The sequence below is a fragment of the Macrotis lagotis genome, chromosome X (assembly GCF_037893015.1).
Source record: "Macrotis lagotis isolate mMagLag1 chromosome X, bilby.v1.9.chrom.fasta, whole genome shotgun sequence".
NCBI lineage: Eukaryota > Metazoa > Chordata > Mammalia > Peramelemorphia > Peramelidae > Macrotis > Macrotis lagotis.
Genome location: NC_133666.1, coordinates 642,669,793 through 642,689,228, shown reverse-complemented (window position 1 = coordinate 642,689,228; position 19,436 = coordinate 642,669,793). Strand labels below are relative to the sequence as shown.

At 37.4% G+C, this 19,436-nt stretch overlaps 1 protein-coding gene across 1 annotated transcript in view; it reads right to left on the bottom strand.

The window, feature by feature from the left end:
* Positions 1 to 19,436, bottom strand: part of LOC141499533 (NACHT domain- and WD repeat-containing protein 1-like) — an 80,535-nt gene that overhangs the window by 20,769 nt on the left and 40,330 nt on the right. The window contains 2 exon segments of the mRNA XM_074202216.1: positions 16,042 to 16,132; positions 18,153 to 18,425. Coding sequence (XP_074058317.1) covers positions 16,042 to 16,132; positions 18,153 to 18,425 — 364 coding nt within the window.

The window sequence follows — 19,436 nt, the reverse complement described above, 5'->3', positions numbered from 1 at the left end:
TATTTATGTTGAATTTTAAAGTTGGCAAAGTGCTTTACAAATATGATCTCATTAAATGCTTATTAAGAACTGTTATGGGAGGGCAGCGCTAAGGTAATAAAAGTAGGAGAAAGAAGTAAGAGTGAATACCAACAAAAATCCTCCCAATAGAAAATGTACCAGATATATTAATGAACTGCTGATCAAGTAGTGAACTGGTGGTAAGGTAATTTGGAACTATGCCCAGTGGACATACCCTTTGACCCAGAAATACCACTACAAAGTCTATATCCCAAAGAGATCAAAACAAAAGGAAAAGGACCTATATGTATAAAAAAAGTTTATAGCAGCTTTTTGTGGTGACAAAGAATTGGAAATTGAGGTGATCCTTATCAGTTGACAAGTTATGACATAGTATTGTGATGGAGTTCTCTTGTATTATGGGAAATGATAGGCTATTTCAGAAAAACATGGTAAGGCCTATATGAACTGATACAAAATAAAGTGAGAAGAATCCAGAGATCATTGTACACAGTGACAGCAGTACTGTAATGATGATCAACAATGAAAAACTTAGCTATGCTGAACAATACAATGATCCAAGACAATTCCAAAGGATTCATGGTTTTAAAAAAATGATTTCCACCTCCAGAGAGAGAAGTGATGAACTATGAATGCAAATTAAAATATAATTCTTTGTTTTATTTTACTTGCTTTTTTGAAATATGACTAATATGAAAATATGTTTTACATTATGTCACATGTATAATTGATATCACATTGCTTGCCTTTCAGTGAGTGTGAGAGGGAATGGGAAGGAGGGAGAGAATTAGGAACTCAAAATTTAAAAAGAAAAGAATGTTAAAAATAAATAATATCAGGGGCAGCTAGGTCTTGCAGTGAACAGAGCACTGGACCTGGAGTCAGCAGCACCTGAGTTCAAATCCAACCTCAGACATTTAATAATTACCTAACTGTGTGGCCTTGGGCAAGCCACTTAACCTCATTTGCCTTGCAAAAACCTAAAAATGAAAGAAAGAAAGAAAGAAAGAAAGAAAGAAAGAAAGAAAGAAAGAAAGAAAGAAAGAAAGAAAGAAAGAAAGAAAGAAAGTCAAAATGCTTTTAAAAAGATAGAAAGAAAAAAAGGAAAGAAGGGGGGAAAGGGGGAAATCCTGCTGGGAAAATCCTAGAAAAAAATAATAGTGAATCATTTTTCTAGCTCAGGTTAGCATATAGAGAGAGTCAGAGAAGAATGTGAATATTGGAGATGGGTCTGGCCAAGAGCCACCTGTACTTCAAGGCAGAGAGAAGTTGTATCCATAGACAAAAAGAACCAGACCCATACTGGGCACTATGATCTCATGTAGTTGCAGGAAAAGGTGCCAACTTAAAGGTTTGTTACCCACTACCCTATTCTGAGAACTAGATCCAGGTTAGAAAGAAGAAGAGGCCTGCGCTCAGAGGTGATATCCTGAGTAAATAGTAGTTGTAAGGCCTTGGCCAGTGTCACAAGAGAGGAACAAGTTCAGAAGCCTGCTGAAGCAGAATGATTCTGACTTCCAGAACAGAGCAGGATCTTATTTCCAAATTCTAACCCAGTCTGAAGTCCGCAGGTGAATAACTAGGTAGAAATCCCAGATCAAACAGAGGTTTGCAATTCTGTCTCCTGAATCAACAGTCTCCCAGATAACTGAGTCTACTAGCACTCAGCTATTGCTTATACCCAAACCTAGGTCAGGCACTTGGAGAGCTCATACTTGGAGAAAATTATCAGACCTTGTTTGGAATCAGACTACTTTAGGAGCACTGAAAACTTGCAGGTCCCTGAGATCCTAGAAAATATCTCTAAGAAAGCAGCAATAGGACTAGCCTAGATATTGCCTTCAGAAGTGTGTAGAGCCTGGCCCCAAAATCAAGTTCAAAGTCAAGAAGTAGGCTGAAAGAATGAGAAAATAAAAAAGTATTCCAACATAAAAAAATTATTGTGGTGACAAAGACATTTAAGACACAAACTGAGAAGAAAGGAATGACTAAAGGCAAAGCTTTCCAAGTAAATCAAGTTAGATGCAAATTCAACTAGAATTGCAGAAAATGAAGCTGGAGTTGTTTTTTTAAGAATTTAAAAAGTTTTTTATAATGAAATGAGAGCTCTAGAAAAAAAATTGGAAAAGAAATGGGAGGTTTGAAAGAAAGAATTGAAAAGGGAGTTTATAGCTTGACTTAAGAGACACAAAACCTTGCCAAACAAAAAAGTCCCTAAAAATTTGAATGGTCCAAATAGAAGTCAATAACTCTATAAGACAATAGGATATATTGGGGGGAAAAGAAGAAAATTCAAGTTATCTCATAATAAAAATAACTAACTTAGAAAATAGATCAAGGGGAAAAAATTAAGAATCAATTAGCTCTTTGAAAATCATGACCAAAATTAGAGCTCTAGACATCTTACTTCAAGAAATCTTAAAAAGAATACTTCCCAGATCTCTTAGAGCCAGAAAACAATGTGGAACAAGAAAGAACCCAAGAGTTACCCCCGAAAAAAATCTCAAAATGAAATTTCCTTCATCCATCATAGCCAAAATCCAGAGCTTCCAAGTCAAACAAGCAGGCAAAAAAAGAAAATTCATGTATAAAGAAGCCACAATCAGATCACATACAACTTGTCAGCCCCCATGATGCAAAGAGTTGAGAATATGATATTCCAGAAGACTAGATAGAGGGCTAAAGTCAATAACAACCCATCTTCACTGACTATAATTCTTTAAAGAAGTAGAGAATTTTTCAGCTCTCCTGATGAAAATCCAAAGATTTGTAGAAACTGAAGTTCAAAAACAGGAGTAAAGAAAAACATAAAAGGGGCAGATAGGTGGCACAGTGGATAGAGCACCGGCCTTGGAGTCAGGAGTACATGGGTTCAAATCCGACCTCAGACACTTAGTAATTACCTAGCTGTGTGGCCTTGGGCAAGCCACTTAACCCCATTGCCTTGAAAAATCTAAAAAAAAAAACTATAAAAAAGGTAAACTCAAATAAACAATGATACTGAGCTAAACAAGGATAAACTACTGACATTCTAATGAAGATACATGATGCATGTGTCCCCTCTGAACTCTATCATCATCAGGGGTCAAAGATGAATTCTAATTAAATAATGGAAGACCTGTGAATGATTCTATTATGTCTTAATAATCTTAAAAGAAGAACGAAAAGGGAGGGGAAGAGGGAGTAGGGTATGGAAGATATAGGGAAATGATGATTAGAGGAAATTATCACATATTTGGAGCACTCAAGGAAGAAAGGTAGAGAAAGTAGCTGGCACAAATGATATTCTTACATCATTTTTATACTGGTTAAAGTAATAATGATAAAATAATAATAATAATAATAGCTAGCATTTATGTAGTGTCTACTATGTGTCTAGTGTGTTTTACAAATATCTCATTTGATCAAAGGAGGGAATACACACACATAGAGTTTGATACAGAAATACCTTTAATTCAACAGGGAATGGGGGGGGAGAGAAGGAAGAATTTATAGGGAAGGAAGATTAAGGGAGAAATTAGTCCTAAACAAAATAAACTATAAGCATGTACAAATAGATTTGTAGATCTTTTTCAGGTAGCAAAGTGGAAACTGGGAGGGGTGTCTAACAATTTGGGAATGATTGAACAAGTTTACAATTTTAAATGTAACAGAATACCATTATACTTAAGAAATGAGGAAGGGAATGGTTTAAGAGAAACCTGAAAAGACTTGTATGAACTGATGCAGAGTGAAGTGAACAGAGCCAGGAGACTGCAAAGACAAAAAAAGCCTTGAAAGACAGAGTTTTGATCAGTGCAATGTCTATGATTCCTGAAGACTAATGATAAAAACATGCTGCCCACCTCCTAATAGAGAAATAAAAGATTCAGAGCTCAAAATGAGACATACATATGTATATATATAAATAAATACATGTAAATATATACATATATCGGGGCAGTTAGGTGGTACAGTGGACAGAGCACTGGACTAGGAATCAGGAAGAGTTCAAATACAGACTGAGATACTTAATAGCTGTGTGTCCCTAGGTAAGTCACCTAACTTTATTTGCCTCAGTTCTTCATCTGTAAAATGAGCTGGAGAAATAAATGACAAACCACTCTACTATGTTTATCAAGAAAACCCCAAATGGCATCATGAAGAGTTGGACACAACTGAACAATAATAACAAAATGTACATATAACTTGATATATAGATATGTGCATTTTGATATATATAACTGTAGTGTTTTTCATGGCCAATGAGAAATTTTTTTGTTCATACGAGGACTGGCCTGTTGCTAGGCCCGAGAAGACAGAAGTTGACTCCATATTTGATCATTGACCAACCCATCTATGTACTGGGAAGTTCCTATCTACCTAATACTTGATTTAGTCAATTTTATTTAGGCAAGTAATGCCAGGCTCTACCAATCATATTATGTAAGCAAACTTCAATTAACCCAGGTGTGCAAGGTTACAAACTTTCTTAATCACAATGTCTTTGTAATCTATATACAGGGAATTGGAATCCTAGCTACCTGATGATTGAGGTCATTGAGGCCCCCCCCCCCTCATTTGGTCCCTGTGAATCTGCCCAGCAATAACCATCAGATATGAGGGCAGACATTTAGCAGTCTGCACTCTCTAAGAAAGTGCTTATATATTCCCCTGTGCATACCACTGCCTGTGTTAGCTCATAGGACTGAAGAACACGAGAGCTGCCCACTTCCAGGTCTGTGAGTTATAAACTTGCAGACTTGTGATCCTTGAATGTTTATGTTCCTCAGCACCTTGTCCATGATCTATCTCTTCATCACTGGGCTATAAATGTTTGTGACAGGGAATTTGTTTTTCTTTTGTTCTCAGTTGAGAAGGGGGGTAGAAAAAGGAGAAAAGGCAGATTTTTATTGACTGAAAAAAATACAGTTTTAAAAAGAATCTGCTCTGCACAAGATTTGTCTAGAGGCTATGGTGGACAGAGAGTAATCAATAGAAGATAAAGATAAAACATATGGGGTGGCTAGGTGGCTCAGTGGATAGAGCACCGGCCCTGGAGTCAGGAGTACCTGAGTTCAAATCCAGCCTCAGACACTTAATAATTACCCTGCTGTGTGGCCTTGGGCAAGCCACTTAACCCCATTTGCCTTGCAAAAAAACCTAAATAAAAAAAGAGAAAACATAGCCCATTTCCCCAAGGTCACTCACACTTTAGCAGAGGAATATAATATAAAGTCCTATGGGAATTCAGAAAAGGAACACTTTTGACAGGCCAGCTAGAGAAGTCTTTCTGGAGAAGGTTCCATTTAAATATAGATAAGGAGAAGGAATTCAAGGCAAAGAAAACAGTGCAAGCAAAAGCCTAGAGAAAGAAACCCTTTCATAACACTAAGAAAAAGCAAGAATTCACTGGGATAAAATGTAAAAGAACTGATGGGGAACATTGCAAGATAAATTTTTTTTATGTTTTTTTGCAAGGCAAATGGGGTTAAGTGGCTTGCTTGCCCAAGGCCACACAGCAGGGTAATTATTAAGTGTCTGAGGCTGGATTTGAACTCAGGTACTCCTGACTCCAGGGCCGGTGCTCTATCCACTGTGCCACCTAGCCACCCCATATTGCAAGATAAATTTGGAAAGGTGTGGCAAAATCTACTATGGAGGTCTTGAATATCAGACTGAGAGAATTGTGATAACATTCTCTGGGGTGATGGATAGGGAATAGAATTAGGATTCAGAAGACTTGTACTTGAATCCTGATTTTGCCTCTTCTATCTGCGTGACCTAAAACAAATTATTTAATGCCTGTGAGTCTTCATTTCCCTATCTATAAAATCAAAAGATTGAACTAGAATTAAAGATCTCTTATTTCTTTTCCAGTGCTAAGTCCTATGAATCCACATGTCATACTTCTCCATGTGAAGAGGCATAGGCATAGGTCTTTCAACCACTTCATGATATGTTTCATCTGAGATGCTGGAGGAAATTATGGAAGGCTTCGTGGAGGGGGTTGATATTTGACCTGGGCCTTTAAGCATGGATGGGAGAGGGAATTCCAAATATATGAAGAATATGTTGCTAACTTGGATAGAAAACTAACAGTGGAAACTTGCTGACAGTGGAAGAGAAAAGAAGTGGGCAGCTTTTAGAGATTTTGATGTACAGCACAGCATTTAATCATCTGGGCCAAAACATTCACAAATATCAGAAATGGTTTGAAGAAATGATGGAGAAATTTAAAAGTTACTAAATGAAAGATGCAAACTCCACAAGATTTTTACCACCACAATAGTTTCTGTCTCTAAGAAGGAAGTGTTTAATTCTATCCAAAGTAAAGAGACAGTATTCTCTTTACTTAAATTAATTTTAGGGAAAGGAAAAGAGAAAGAAAAATTTAAAAGTCAATTTTTAATCAATGTTTAAAATTATCTTTACATAATTGGAAAAAATGAAATACTATTTTAAAAAAAGTAAAGTGCCAAGGACAGCTAGGTGGCACAGTGGATAGAGTACCGGCCCTGGAGTCAGGAGGACCTGAGTTCAAATCTAGCCTCAGACACTTAATAATTACTTAGCTGGGTGACCTTGGGCATGTCATTTAACCCCATTGCTTTACAAAAACTAATAAATAGATACCCATTGATTTGCAAAAACAAATAGATAGATAGATAGATAGATAGATAGATAGATAGAGTGCCTCTGAAGCTTAGAGAGATACAGGATTCTTGCCTCTGTAAGATAGAAAATAAAAAGTCAGTTTTATGATGAGAGTAACAATTCAAAGTGCTTTTATGATACCCTGAAGACTATTTATGGACCAATGCCCTGTGGTACATCTCAACTATTCAGCACTATTGGAGTTACATTGATTAGTGCTAAGAACATGATGCTGGAGAGATGGGCTGAACACTTCCTTAATGTTTTCAATAGACCATCATTAACCATTGCTGAAGCCATTGACTGTACACTTCAAGTTGAAATCAATTCCTCTCTAGGTAGAATTTCCAACTAGAGGTTTTGAATGCCTTAGGCTTCTCTGTAAGGCAAAGTGCCAGGTACTCAATCTATTCCAACTGAGATTTACAAGGCAGGGAGTCTACTGATCATACAAAAGCTGACTGAAATTTTTCAAATCATATGACAAAGGGAACAGGAGTTCAAGGATGCTTGCATTATCCATCTCTATAAAAGTAAAAGAAATGGTTTGTCCTTTGACAATCAGAGTGGGGAATATCTCTTAGTCATTTGCTGGCAAGATTCTTGCCAAGTGTTTTCCTTAATAGCTTAATCCTTCACCTGGAAGATGGTTATCTACTCTAGCCAGTGTGACTTTAGAAAAGGCTGAGGAATGGTCAGTATGGTGTTTTCTGCCCAGCAGCTCCAGGAGAAATGCCAAGAGCAGAACAGAGGTCTGTACATGTTCTCTGATTTGACCAAAGCTTTGATACTGTCAGTCATGTTAGCTTGTGAAAGATCATGGCAAAATGTGGTTTCTCAGAAAGGCTCCTCAGAACTGCATGCCAAATTCATGATGGCATGCTTGAACAGATTCTGGATTGTGGATGATATTTTTACACTTTCCCAGTGATCAATGGAGTGAAGCAGGGCTGTGTACTTGCTCCCATGCTTTTTAGCGTGAAGTTTTATCAATGTTGTCAGACACCTTCGATGAGGAAAAAAATGGCATCAAGGTCAGATACTTCACTAGGTAAATTATTTAACTTGAAAAGACTTGTGTTGTTGTTTGTCCTTTGCTCTGGAAGAAGACTGTAACATCAGGGAGATGATGCCATGACAAATGAGTTGGAGTTAAGTTAGGGGGTGATGTGCAAAGTCACCATCCTCACATTCTCCTCTGGAACCATCTAGGTCCAGTGGCCAGATATGGATCAGAAGGACTGGAGAAGGGGCAGCTAGGTGGCACAGTAGATAAGAGTGCTGAACCTGGAGTCAGGAGGACCTGAGTTCAAATTTGACCTTAGACACTTAATAATTGCCTAGCTGTGTGACCTTGGACAAGTCACTTAATCCCATTGCCTTAAATAAAATTTTTAAAAAAGGACTAGAGATGACCCTGGATGCAGTGGGAGACCTTGGATTTTTTAAAGTTAGGTCTTTCCAAGTCAAAGTTTGAGCCAATGCCCATTCAATCATTAGGTTAGATAAGTGAGAGATAAGGCAAATAGGCCAAGAATGACCACTTCCAAAAAAGAAGAAAAAAATTGTGAGGATAAGATCCTCAGGCTATCTTGGTGATTGAGGCAAATGAGACTAAAGTGGAGGGACAGTAGGTGCCTGACTTTTTGTTTGCAGATGATTGCAAGCATCTGATTTTGGCTTCTGAGGCTCAGATGTAACAAAGTGTGGATTAATTCTGTTTGTCCTAATTTTGACGCAGCATCTCCAAGAAAACACAGGTTCTCCATTAGCCAGCACTACAATATCCATACATGGAATCATCAGTTACAGAAACCAAAGAAGTTTTGAATACTGTGGACAAGTTCACTTATCTTGGTAGTATACTTTCCAGGGATGTACAATTGATAGTGAGGTTGATTCACACATTGCCAGAACTAGCTCAATGTTTAGGCGGCTCCAAAAGAAAGTGTGGGAGAGAAGGGGTATTAGGTTGCCTACCAAACTTAAGGTCTACTGACCCATTTTGTCAATCTCATTATTGTATACTTGTGAAGCCTATACAGTATACCAAGATATGCCCGAAAACTGAGTCTATTCCATTTGAATTGTCTTAGGCAGATTCTAAAGATTGCTTGGCAAGATAGGGTACTGGACTCTGAGGTCCTTTCTCAAGCTAAATCATTAAAATATTCCAACTCTGCTGCAGAGAGTATAACTCTGATGGACTGACCACATTGTTCCAATGCCAAATGTACATTTGCCTAAAAGATACTTTATGGAGAATTCACACAAGTCAAGTGTTCACATGGAGGTCAGAAGAAGCAGTATGAGGACACTCTCAAGGTCTCTTTAAAGAACTTTGGAACTGATTGCCTACATAGAAGATACAATGTTGTATACTTGCATCAAAGAAGGAGTTGTTGCTTTAAAAGAAAAGCAGATTTTCAAAAGAAATGTGAGATGCACAAATTTAAAAACATCTTCACTCTAAATGTTCATGTGAACTATTTATGCCTGACCTATGGAAGAGTCTTCTGAAGTCATACTGATCGGATCAGCCACAGTCAAACATACTGTATAATGACCCCAACATAGTGATATCATTTTGAAGTACAAAAGACAATGTATGATTGCAATGGAATGTTGATGTGCTTAAAAATGTGATGAACAGAATGCTTTAGAAAAACCTAGAAAGGGCAGCTAGGTGGCAACAGTGGATAGAGCAAAGGCCCTGGAGTCGGGCAGACCTGAGTTCAAATTCAACCTCAGACACTTAATAATTACCTAGCTATATGGCCTTGGGCAAGTCACTTAACCCCATTGCCTTGCAAAAACCTAAAAAAAAAACCTAGAAAGACTTACATGAACTAATACAAAATAAAGGGAGCAGAAACAGGAGAACATTGTACACAGAAATAGCAATATTGTATGTTGATCAACAGTACATGACTTAGCTATTCTCAGCAACACAATGATCTAAGATAATTCCAAAGGACTCAATGCTATTCCTCTCCAAAGAAAGAACTGATGGAGTCTGAATGTAGTTTAAAGCAATTTTTTTAGCTTTTTAAATTTTAGGGGTATGGGGGGGGGTCTGTGTTTTCTTTTAGAACATGACCAATATGAAAATATATTTTGCATGACTTCACATGTATAACCTATATCAAATTGCCTACCTTCTCAATGAAGGGGCTGGGGAGGGGAAAAAGGAGATAATTTGGAACTTTTAAAAATTTTAACATGAATGTTAAAAAAATTTTTGCATGTAATTGGAAAAAAATTAAATATTTATTGGGCTCTGAGATTTAAAAAAAATGTCAATCCTATTGAGGCTGTTGTTTATGGGTTGGTGCGACTGTTCAGGCTGCCATCTTGTCTGGAGAAAAATCTGAGATTATTCAAGACTTGCTGCTTTTGGATGTCACTTTACCTACTCTTGATATTGAAACTCTGGCAGAGTTAATATCAAACATAATACCACTATCCCTTTATCGAGCAAACCCAAACTTTAACTACCTATGCTCAGTCATTCAGCCCAGTGTGCTTATTCAGCTTTACAAAGGAGAGAGAGCAATAACTAAGGATAAATTTGTTTGGTGTGTTTGAGCTCATAGGAATTCCCCCTGAGCCCAGGATGTTCCTCAGAATGAACTAATCTTGGATATTGAAGAAAATGGCATCTTCAAAGTATCTACGGTGGATAGGATCACAAGCAAGGAGAATAAGATCAATATCACCAATGTAAAATTCATCTGAGTAAAGAAACATTAAGCATATGATCCAGCAAATTGAGAAATACAAAGCTGAAGATGAGAAGGAAAGAGAGTGTCTTCCAAGAACTCACTTGAATCATATTTTCAACATGAAGGTTACAGTAGAGAATGAGAAACTCTAAAATAAAATTGGTAATCAAGTCAAACATAATGATAAATGTAAAAAAAATAAAAAGTAGACTGCTGAAAAGGAAGAATTGAGCATCAGCAAAAAGAATTGAAGATCTGCAATCTCATCATTATTAAGCTGTATCAGAGTGCAGAGAGCATTCCAGGAGGCATGCCTGATGGATTCCCAGGTGATGAAGCAGCCCATCTGGAGATGCTTCTTCTGGACCCACCATTGAAGGGATTAACTAAATGAACCAAAAGAAAGAGCATTTCATATAGTTTTTCAAAAATTCAAGGACTCAATTTTGCAACCAAGGCTGTGGCAATTTAAAAGGAACATTTAGGTCAACTCTGCCATACCCCTTTTGCAGACAAGGCATTCATCTCCAACAATGAGGAGAGACTCCCATATCATTTTTCCAGGCACCTGGACCCACAACCCAGGGATTATCCTCAACTCCTCTCTAATTTATCCATCATATTCAATCTGATATCAAGTCTTATTTCTACCTTTACTGTATCACTCTTAAATGTCCCCCTTTTCTACACTCAAACAGTCACCACCCTGATACAATCCCTTATCACCTCATGCCTGAACTCCAATAATCTGCTGGTTGACCTCCTTATTTCAGATATTCCCCACTCTGCTCCATCATTCAGCTATCAAAGAGGTTTTTCCTAAAACTCAAATCTGATCGCACCCACATACCCATAAACATAGAACTTCGGTGACTCCCCTGTTTCCACCAGAATCAAATATAAAGTTATTTGTCATTTAAAACCCCTTCTGGGGGTGGCTAGGTGGCACAGTGGATAGAGCACTGGCCCTGGAGTCAGGAGTACCTGAGTTCAAATCCAGCCTCAGACGCTCAGTTACCTAGCTGTGTGGGCCTTGGGCAAGCCACTTAACCCCCATTTGCCTTGCAAAAATCTAAAAAAAAAAAAAAAAACCTTCTAAATATCTAGTATGCTAACAGTTTTCTCCCCTCCACAGATTATGATCCATCTGCACTAATGTTGCATACAACCCTTCAAATCCTTTGATCCAATGTTGTCCTCCTCACCTGGACCTTCTGACTTCCTTGGCTTCCTTCAAGACTCAATTCAAAGCCCACCATCCACAGGAAGACTTTTCTAGTCCTGCCCACTGCTAGAAACTTTTCTTTGAGATTGCCTCATTTACACTGTACATATATCATGTCTACATACATATGTGTGCATGTTCCCTCCTTGTGAGCTCCTTGAATTCAGGAACCATCTTGTTTGCCGTTCTTTTGTACCCTCAGAGCTTAGTACAATACCTAGCATATAGTAAGGGCTTAATAATTGTTGGTTGACTGACAATCTGAAAAATTAAGGACTATTCACAATGTCCCATACATACCATTAGCTTTTCTTTTAATGACTTGCTCTATGATCTTTAACTATGTTGAGTTTTCGTTTCATCACTTAGAAAAAAAGGGGGCTAGTTAGTAACAGAAGTTGAGGTCCATTGAAATTGAACACAGAGATCTAAGTTTGATTTTCAGCTCAGTTACTCTTAGCTGTGTGATTCTAGGCAAGTCTTTATCCCCTCTGGACCTCAATCTCACTTGTAAGATGAAAATGTTGGGCAGATGATTTCTGGGATCCTTTTTACCTCTAAATTTTGAGTCTGTAAAGGAGTTGGAGAATTGCAGCTCCAATTTCCACGTTTTACATGAAACTCCTTTGTGCTTTGTGAGCTGCTAAATAGCTTTCCAGATCCACTCACTCCCTTTCAATTTAGCAAATTCAATTCAATTCAACAAATAATTATTTAATTATTAGGTAGCTATTATGTGAAGAGTATGCTAATGGATACTATTTATGACTGTGGCAGAGGTACTTTCCCTACAGAGCCCACAGACACTAAGTGCCCTCTTAGAAGCCAATCAAATGATTATCATTAAAGTTCTTCCTCTTCCATTTCGAAAAGACTGAACTCAAGTGAGTGTTAATGTGTGAAGGAAAGACTATTGTAGAATTTTAGGGGTTTAGGAACGTTTTGGAAATAGCAAAATATGGAATCCTTCAGCTCTCTTCTTCCTCCCTCCTGTGTCATGATCACTTTCTTCAAGTACCTGATGGTCTATCATGTTGAACAATTCAACTCATACAATTACAGACCAAGAGTTTGAAGGAACTTTTTATTGTTGTTGCGTTGTTTTGTCTTGTCAGACTCCACGACCCCATTTAGGATTTTCTTAGCAAAAATACTGGAGTAGTTTGTCACTTCATTCTCCAACTCCTTTTCCAGATGGGTAAAATGACTCACCCAGGGTCACACAGATGATAAGTGTCTGAGGTCATATTTGAACTCACAGGGGCAGCTAGATGGGTGGTGCAGTGGACAGAGCCAAGAGTCAAGAGAACCTAAGTTCAAATCCAGCCTCAGACACTTAATAATTGCCTAACTGTGTGACCTTGAGCAAGTCACTCTTAACCTCATTGCTTTAAATAAATAAAATTTTTAACAAAAGACTTGAAACTCACAAAGATTAGTCTTCCTGAGTCTAGGCTCTCAGAATTCTACTGCACCACCTAGCTGCCCCTGAAGGAATTACTTTGTCATCCAGTCCAATTCACTGATTTCACAGAGGTCAAGTAGTTCCTTGACTAAATCAACTAAAATCCTAAAGTAGCGGAACCAGGATACTTGCTATGAATGACCCCAAAACTGAGAGTTAAGACCAAGGGTGAAAGATTCAAGGAGATTTAGTCCCTATTAGAAAATTTACCAGAGAACTTGAACAAGAGCTGCTAGGGATGAGAAGGCTTGGATGCTTTGTGATCTGAACCATTGGAAAGAAAAACCATATCAATGAGATCATAAATCCAAAACTATTGAACGTATTCTTGAAGTATTTTGTACCTTGAGTGTTCAAATACTCTGATGATGCTTGTACTTTAAAACTGTATATACATATGAGCTATTATTTGTGGAGTTAAATTAAAATAAAAATTGTCAATAGAAACAAATACAAAATCAATAAAATGGGAGCAAACATTTTTAATCCAACTCCCTTACAACTTTTTTGTGCTATTTAAAGATTTTATTCCCTCCAAATGACATTTTATGGAATGTTTAAAGAATCTGTGAATCCTAGGAGCCAGGTTATATGAAATACCTAGAAATTTCATTGTGGCACCTAGAATTTGCAATGCAATCTTATATGGAACTATAAAAATTCATTCTATACTTTTTGTCCATGAACATTTGAAAAAATTCATCACTAGACAGCCCCACTCTTCATAGATAAATATGGGATATTCCCAAGATTTCTCAGATTCTACCACCCTTACTCCCCCTGCTTAAAACAGACTGATTTCTGAAGAACCACTGTCATTAAAAGAGTGCAAGAGGGGCGGCTAGGTGACGTAGTGGATAAAGCACCGGCCTTGGGGTCAGGAGTACCTGGGTTCAAATCTGGTCTCAGACACTTAATAATTACCTAGCTGTGTGGCCTTGGGCAAGCCACTTAACCCCATTTGCTTTGCAAAAACCTAAAATAGTGCAGGAAGTCCTTCAGTCAAGTGTTTAGTTCTTGAATGCTGCATTTCACAGGCTCTTGGAGGTCCTTTTGCAGACCTTGAATGATTATAACTTTAGGTTAGAATCAAACATCCTCTAGAAATAGGTCATCCCATTTCTTCCCCCTTCTTTCAAAGCTGAAAATTTCATCTGATTCCCAGTCCAAGGCAAGCTTTTGAGAGCTCTAGTTTAAAGTTACAATTTCTATTTGAAACTGTACAAAATGGCTATGGATTTACCAGAAGATCTAGGTTCTAAACCCAAGTCATCCATCTCTAAACTATTCAAATCTGAACAGTTCATTTCCCCCTCCCTGAGTCTCAATTTCCTCACTTGTAAAAGGGAAGTAATAATACTTTCCTATATTTCAAATAAGGCTGTTGTTTGGCCCTGGAATCAGGAGGTCCGGAGTTCAAATGTGACCTCAGACACTTACTAATTACCTATCAGTGTGACCTGGGGTAAGTCATTTAACCTCATTGCCTTGCCAAAAAAAACCCCAACCACATTCTTAAATCTTTCAAATCTGTTTTTGTTTTTTAAAAAATCTGCTCACTTTGTGCTTTATCAGTCCATGCAAGTCATCTCAGGTTTCTGTGAAAACTGTCTCTTTCACCATTGATAAGGAACATCAATCCAGTATAAAACTATACTTTGTTCAGCAATTTCTCAATGAATGAAGATCATTTTAGACACTAGTCTTTAGCACCACAAAAACAGATACTATTAATGTTTTTGAGGATATTGGTCATCCTTATCCTCTTTCTCTGATCTTTTTTTTGAGTTGTTGTATCACTACATCAAAAAAATATTCACAGTTTAGAGATTTTCTTTTGGCCACACTTCCAGATTGCTTTCAAAAATGGCAAAACCAATTCACAGCTCCATCAACAGTGCCCAGTGTCAAACAATTATCATTTTTTACTTCTCTCTCCTTTTGGAATCCTAAGTTTAAGAGGTTTTTGGAATCTGAAGGTTAAGAGGTAGAATCTCAGAATTGTTTAATTTTTCATTCCTTTTTTAAAGAGTGATCTAGAATAGTTACAGGAGACTCATGGTGGAGGATGCCATCCACATCAAGAGAAAAAAATCATAGACTTTCCAGAATGAAGCATACTATTTTCCCTTTCTTTTTGTTGCTTTTCTTTCTCATGGTTTTCTTCTTTTGTTCTCATTCTTTTTTCAAAACATAACGTGAAAATATTAATGACTGTACATATATAACATCAGACTGCTGTCTGTTTTAAGAAGGGGAAAGGAGGAAAAATTTGGAACTTAAAATCTTAGGAAAGTGAATGTTGAAAACTCTCTTTGCATGTAATTGAGGGAAAATATTAAGTGGGAAGAAAGTGATTTGAAGCACTTTTTCCCTATCACTTGGATTTTTTTCTTTGAGAACTGCTTCTTCATTCCCTTAGACTATTTGAGTATTAGTGAATGACTGTAACATATTTATCTACATAAGTTTCTTAAATAACTTTGGCGATCAAACCTTCATTAGAGAAATTTATTGCAAAATTTTTCCAGTTCCATTTCCTTGCTAATTTTAGCTTCATTGGGGGTGGCTAGGTGGCACAGTGGATAGAGCACCGACCCTGGAGTCAGGAGTACCTGAGTTCAAATCCAGCCTCAGACACTTAATAATTACCTAGCTGTGTTGTCTTGGGCAAGCCACTTAACCCCATTGCCTTGCAAAAGCTAAAAAATTTAAAAAAAATTTAGCTTCATTGGTTTTGTCTGTGTAAAAACATTTCAATGTTATATAATAAAAGTTGTTTGTTATCTTCTGTAAAAAAAACAAATAAGGCTGTTGTGAGGAGCAAAGGAGATAATGGATGAGAATTTACTTTGTAAATGATAAAATACTATGTGAATGTATATATGTATGTATATATGGAGAGAGACACAGAACTCAGAGGAGAGAAAGATAGCATCATTTTCAGGAAAGAGAGAATCATCCTTTACCTGCGGCAAGAAGAGATTCATCTTCTGAAACTACCAGAAGCTGCACAGCAGAGGGAACTTTTTCCAGCAGGCTGCTTCCCTGAAGAGAAATCTGTTTTGGGAGAAGGAAAGGGGAGATGTGTAGCAAAATTTTAATTTAAATTCCCAGAAGATCCACTGTAGGGAATTTCCTGTGCAATAAAAGAGTAAAGACCCTTCCCACCATAGACATCTCAATTAGAGGTTGTATCCCTATCTTCTCCCCATCCCCCATTGTTAAATATTCTTCACTGGTTCCTAGGACTTACCTCATGCCTAGAAAGAAAATTGGAAGATATAGAGTCCTCTCCTCTACCATATTCCTCTTAGCCCTGTCTCTTCTAAGGGAAGCCTGAATAATCACTTCTATATTAAATTGAAAATTATAGAGGGAGATGGTTGTCACCTTCAAGTCTGGACCATGGTGTGATAAAAGGGAAAATCCTCCCCCTGGGTTGAGAGAAAGCAAACTGTTCTTAGGACCTTTGGGCATTAGCTGCTCTCAGTGTGCTAGACACTGTTTTTATTCAGTAAACATTTATTATAAACATAGATCTGGTTCTGATAAAAAATAAAAAGCCAGTTCATCTTTTGACCAGTCTCAGAGCAGAAAGCTGTGTACAATTTCAGAGCTCAGGGATGTTGATGCTGGTCCTTGAATTTCACTCAACTTACTTTAATTCAATATGATGCTGTAACTGAGGGAATCAATCAAGGATCAATTGTGATGGATTGAGGTCAATCAATCCACTATATCATACTGCCTCCAGGTAGTAAGTGCCCCATCACCAGAAGTATTTAAGCAGAGTTGAATGAACACCTCTCATGGGGATTATGGAGGTGTGTATTCTTGCTTCAGACAGGGTTGTATTAGATGGTCTCTGAAATCCTTTTCAACCATAATATCTTTTTATTACATGTGATAATTATAAGGAGACAGATTTTAGCTCAGTTTAAAGAACTTTCTATCAAAGCTGTCTTAAAGGGGTGACTAGGTGGCACAGTGGATAGAGAACTTGCCCTGGAGTCAGGAGGACCTGAGTTCAAATCAGGCCTCAAACACTTAATAATTGCCTAGCCCTATGACCTTGGGCAAATCACTTAACCCAATTGCCTTGCAAAAAAAAAAAGTTGTCTAAGTAGCCAAACCAGCCACCCTATAAGGCAGTAAACTTCTTGTCACAGAGGTGTTCAAGCAAAGGCTAATTGACCTCCAGTCAAGAATGTTATAAAGAAATTTCCTTAACTGGTTATGTGGTTAGAAACAATGACCTCTTTATTTTCTCTGGAATCTTATAGAATAGAAAAAATATTGGTTTTGGAGTTTGGAGACCTGTTCAGATCTTAGGTCTACTATAAATAAGACCTTTGACAAGATCTTTTAACTCTTCAATCCTCAGTTTTTTCATTTCTAAAATGGAAATATTTAATCATCTCTCTCACAGTATTGTGAGGAAAGTGATATAGACATGGACTTACTTTATTATGATTTCTTAATATGTCAGTAGGTCTATAATGCCTTTTTCCTCTCCTTTTATTTTTCATAGAAATGGATTGCTTTTATATTGGAGGAGAATAATGATTCATATTTACAAAGCACTTTCAAATCCATTTTTCCTATTTGATCCTCCTAACAGTCCTGTGCAGGAGAAAAATGATCATAGCTTGTCAGAATTGGGAATTACTTGGACCTTAAAATTTCAGAACTGAGAGAGATCTGAGGACTTAGAATTATCGGAGCAGGGGACCTTAAAATACAAAATGTCAGGGAGAAAAGAAACATCAGAACATAGGTAGGAGGGACCTTAGAGACTAAAGTATAACTATCAGAGATTGAAGGAGACTAAGAAACCATTTAGTCCAACCTTTTCATTTTATATATGAAGAAACAAGTCTGGAGGTGAAATGACTCATTCACAATTACAAAGGCATTTTGAGGAAACCAGGACTCAAGCCCAAATCTTTATTCTCACTGTCCTTTCATTCATATGAAATAGCCCGTATAAGATATATATAGCTTATCATTCTAGTAACTAGTCAGTGCACTCACTTTTATGCGTGAGCTAACGGTAATAGTTACTGAAGATGCATACCAAATAGAGAGAGCCACTTTTGGAGCCAACAACAATCCGTCCTTGTTTCTGCAACGAGACCCCACTAGTCAAGGTATCTTCCTTTATACTGGAGAGGTAATTCTTTGACCTGGATTTTCCAGTGTGAGCTTCCCAGGTACTCACAAGCCCTTCTTTAGATACTGTCACAATCCCTGAGCTGGAAGGAAATACTGTGGCCCAAAGCCAAGGATCCCGTGCAACACCCACAATGTGGAAAATGGCTTCTGCAGTTTCCAGGTTCCATGCATTAACCTAGAGGAATGATGAGGAGTAAACAATCAGCCTATGGTGTGAACTAGGTCTCTCCTCTCATCAAATGCAAGTATCTATCTTTTTTCCAGTGGTAGGGGGTGCTACATCTTCCCTAATAAATTATGTTTCTCTGTAGGGGATAGAAGGGATGTCAGAATCATATCCTCAGAAATGATAAATGATTTAGACATCAAGGGTGATACCATAAGCCAATTAGGAAAACAAGGAATAGTTTATCTGTCAGATCTATGGAGAGGGGAAAAGCTTATGACCAAACGAGATAGAGAACATTATAAAATGCAAAATGGATAATTTCGATTACTTTAAATTTAAAAAGTCTTACACAAATAAAACCAATGCAACCAAGGAACACAGAAAGCTGCGAAACAATTTTTACAGCTAATATCCTGACAAAGGATTAATTTCTAAAATATATAGAGGCCTGTGTCAAATTTATAAAAATACAAGTCATTCCCCAATTGATAAATTATCAAAGGATATGAACAGGTAGTTTGTAGAAGAAAAAATTAAAGCTATCTATAGTCATATAAAAATGCTCTGTCAGCTGGTGGTGTTGGAACACAAACTGAAGCACATTTATTATTGTTATTGTTATTATTATTTGGGGGGGAGTTTGCAGGGCAGATGGGATTGGGTGGTTTGCCCAGCGCCACACAGCTGGGTGATGTAATTGGAAAAGAAATAAATTGACATTCAAAAGGATGAGACTTATACTGGAGTTGGGAACTGAAGACAGAACTTCTAGTGATTAGGAAGCAGAAAGTAGTTATAGGAAGGCAGATTTCTGCTCAGTATAAAAAAAAGAATTCCTATAGATTAGATCTCTCCAACAGTGGAGTCAGATGACAATGAATAGAGTGCTAAGTTTGGAGTCAGAAAGACCTGAGTTCAAATTTGTCAGTTTAAATCTGGCTTCAAACATTTTATTTGCTTCCATTTTCTTATCTGTAAAATGAGCTAGAGAAGAAGTTGGCAAACCACTTCAGTATC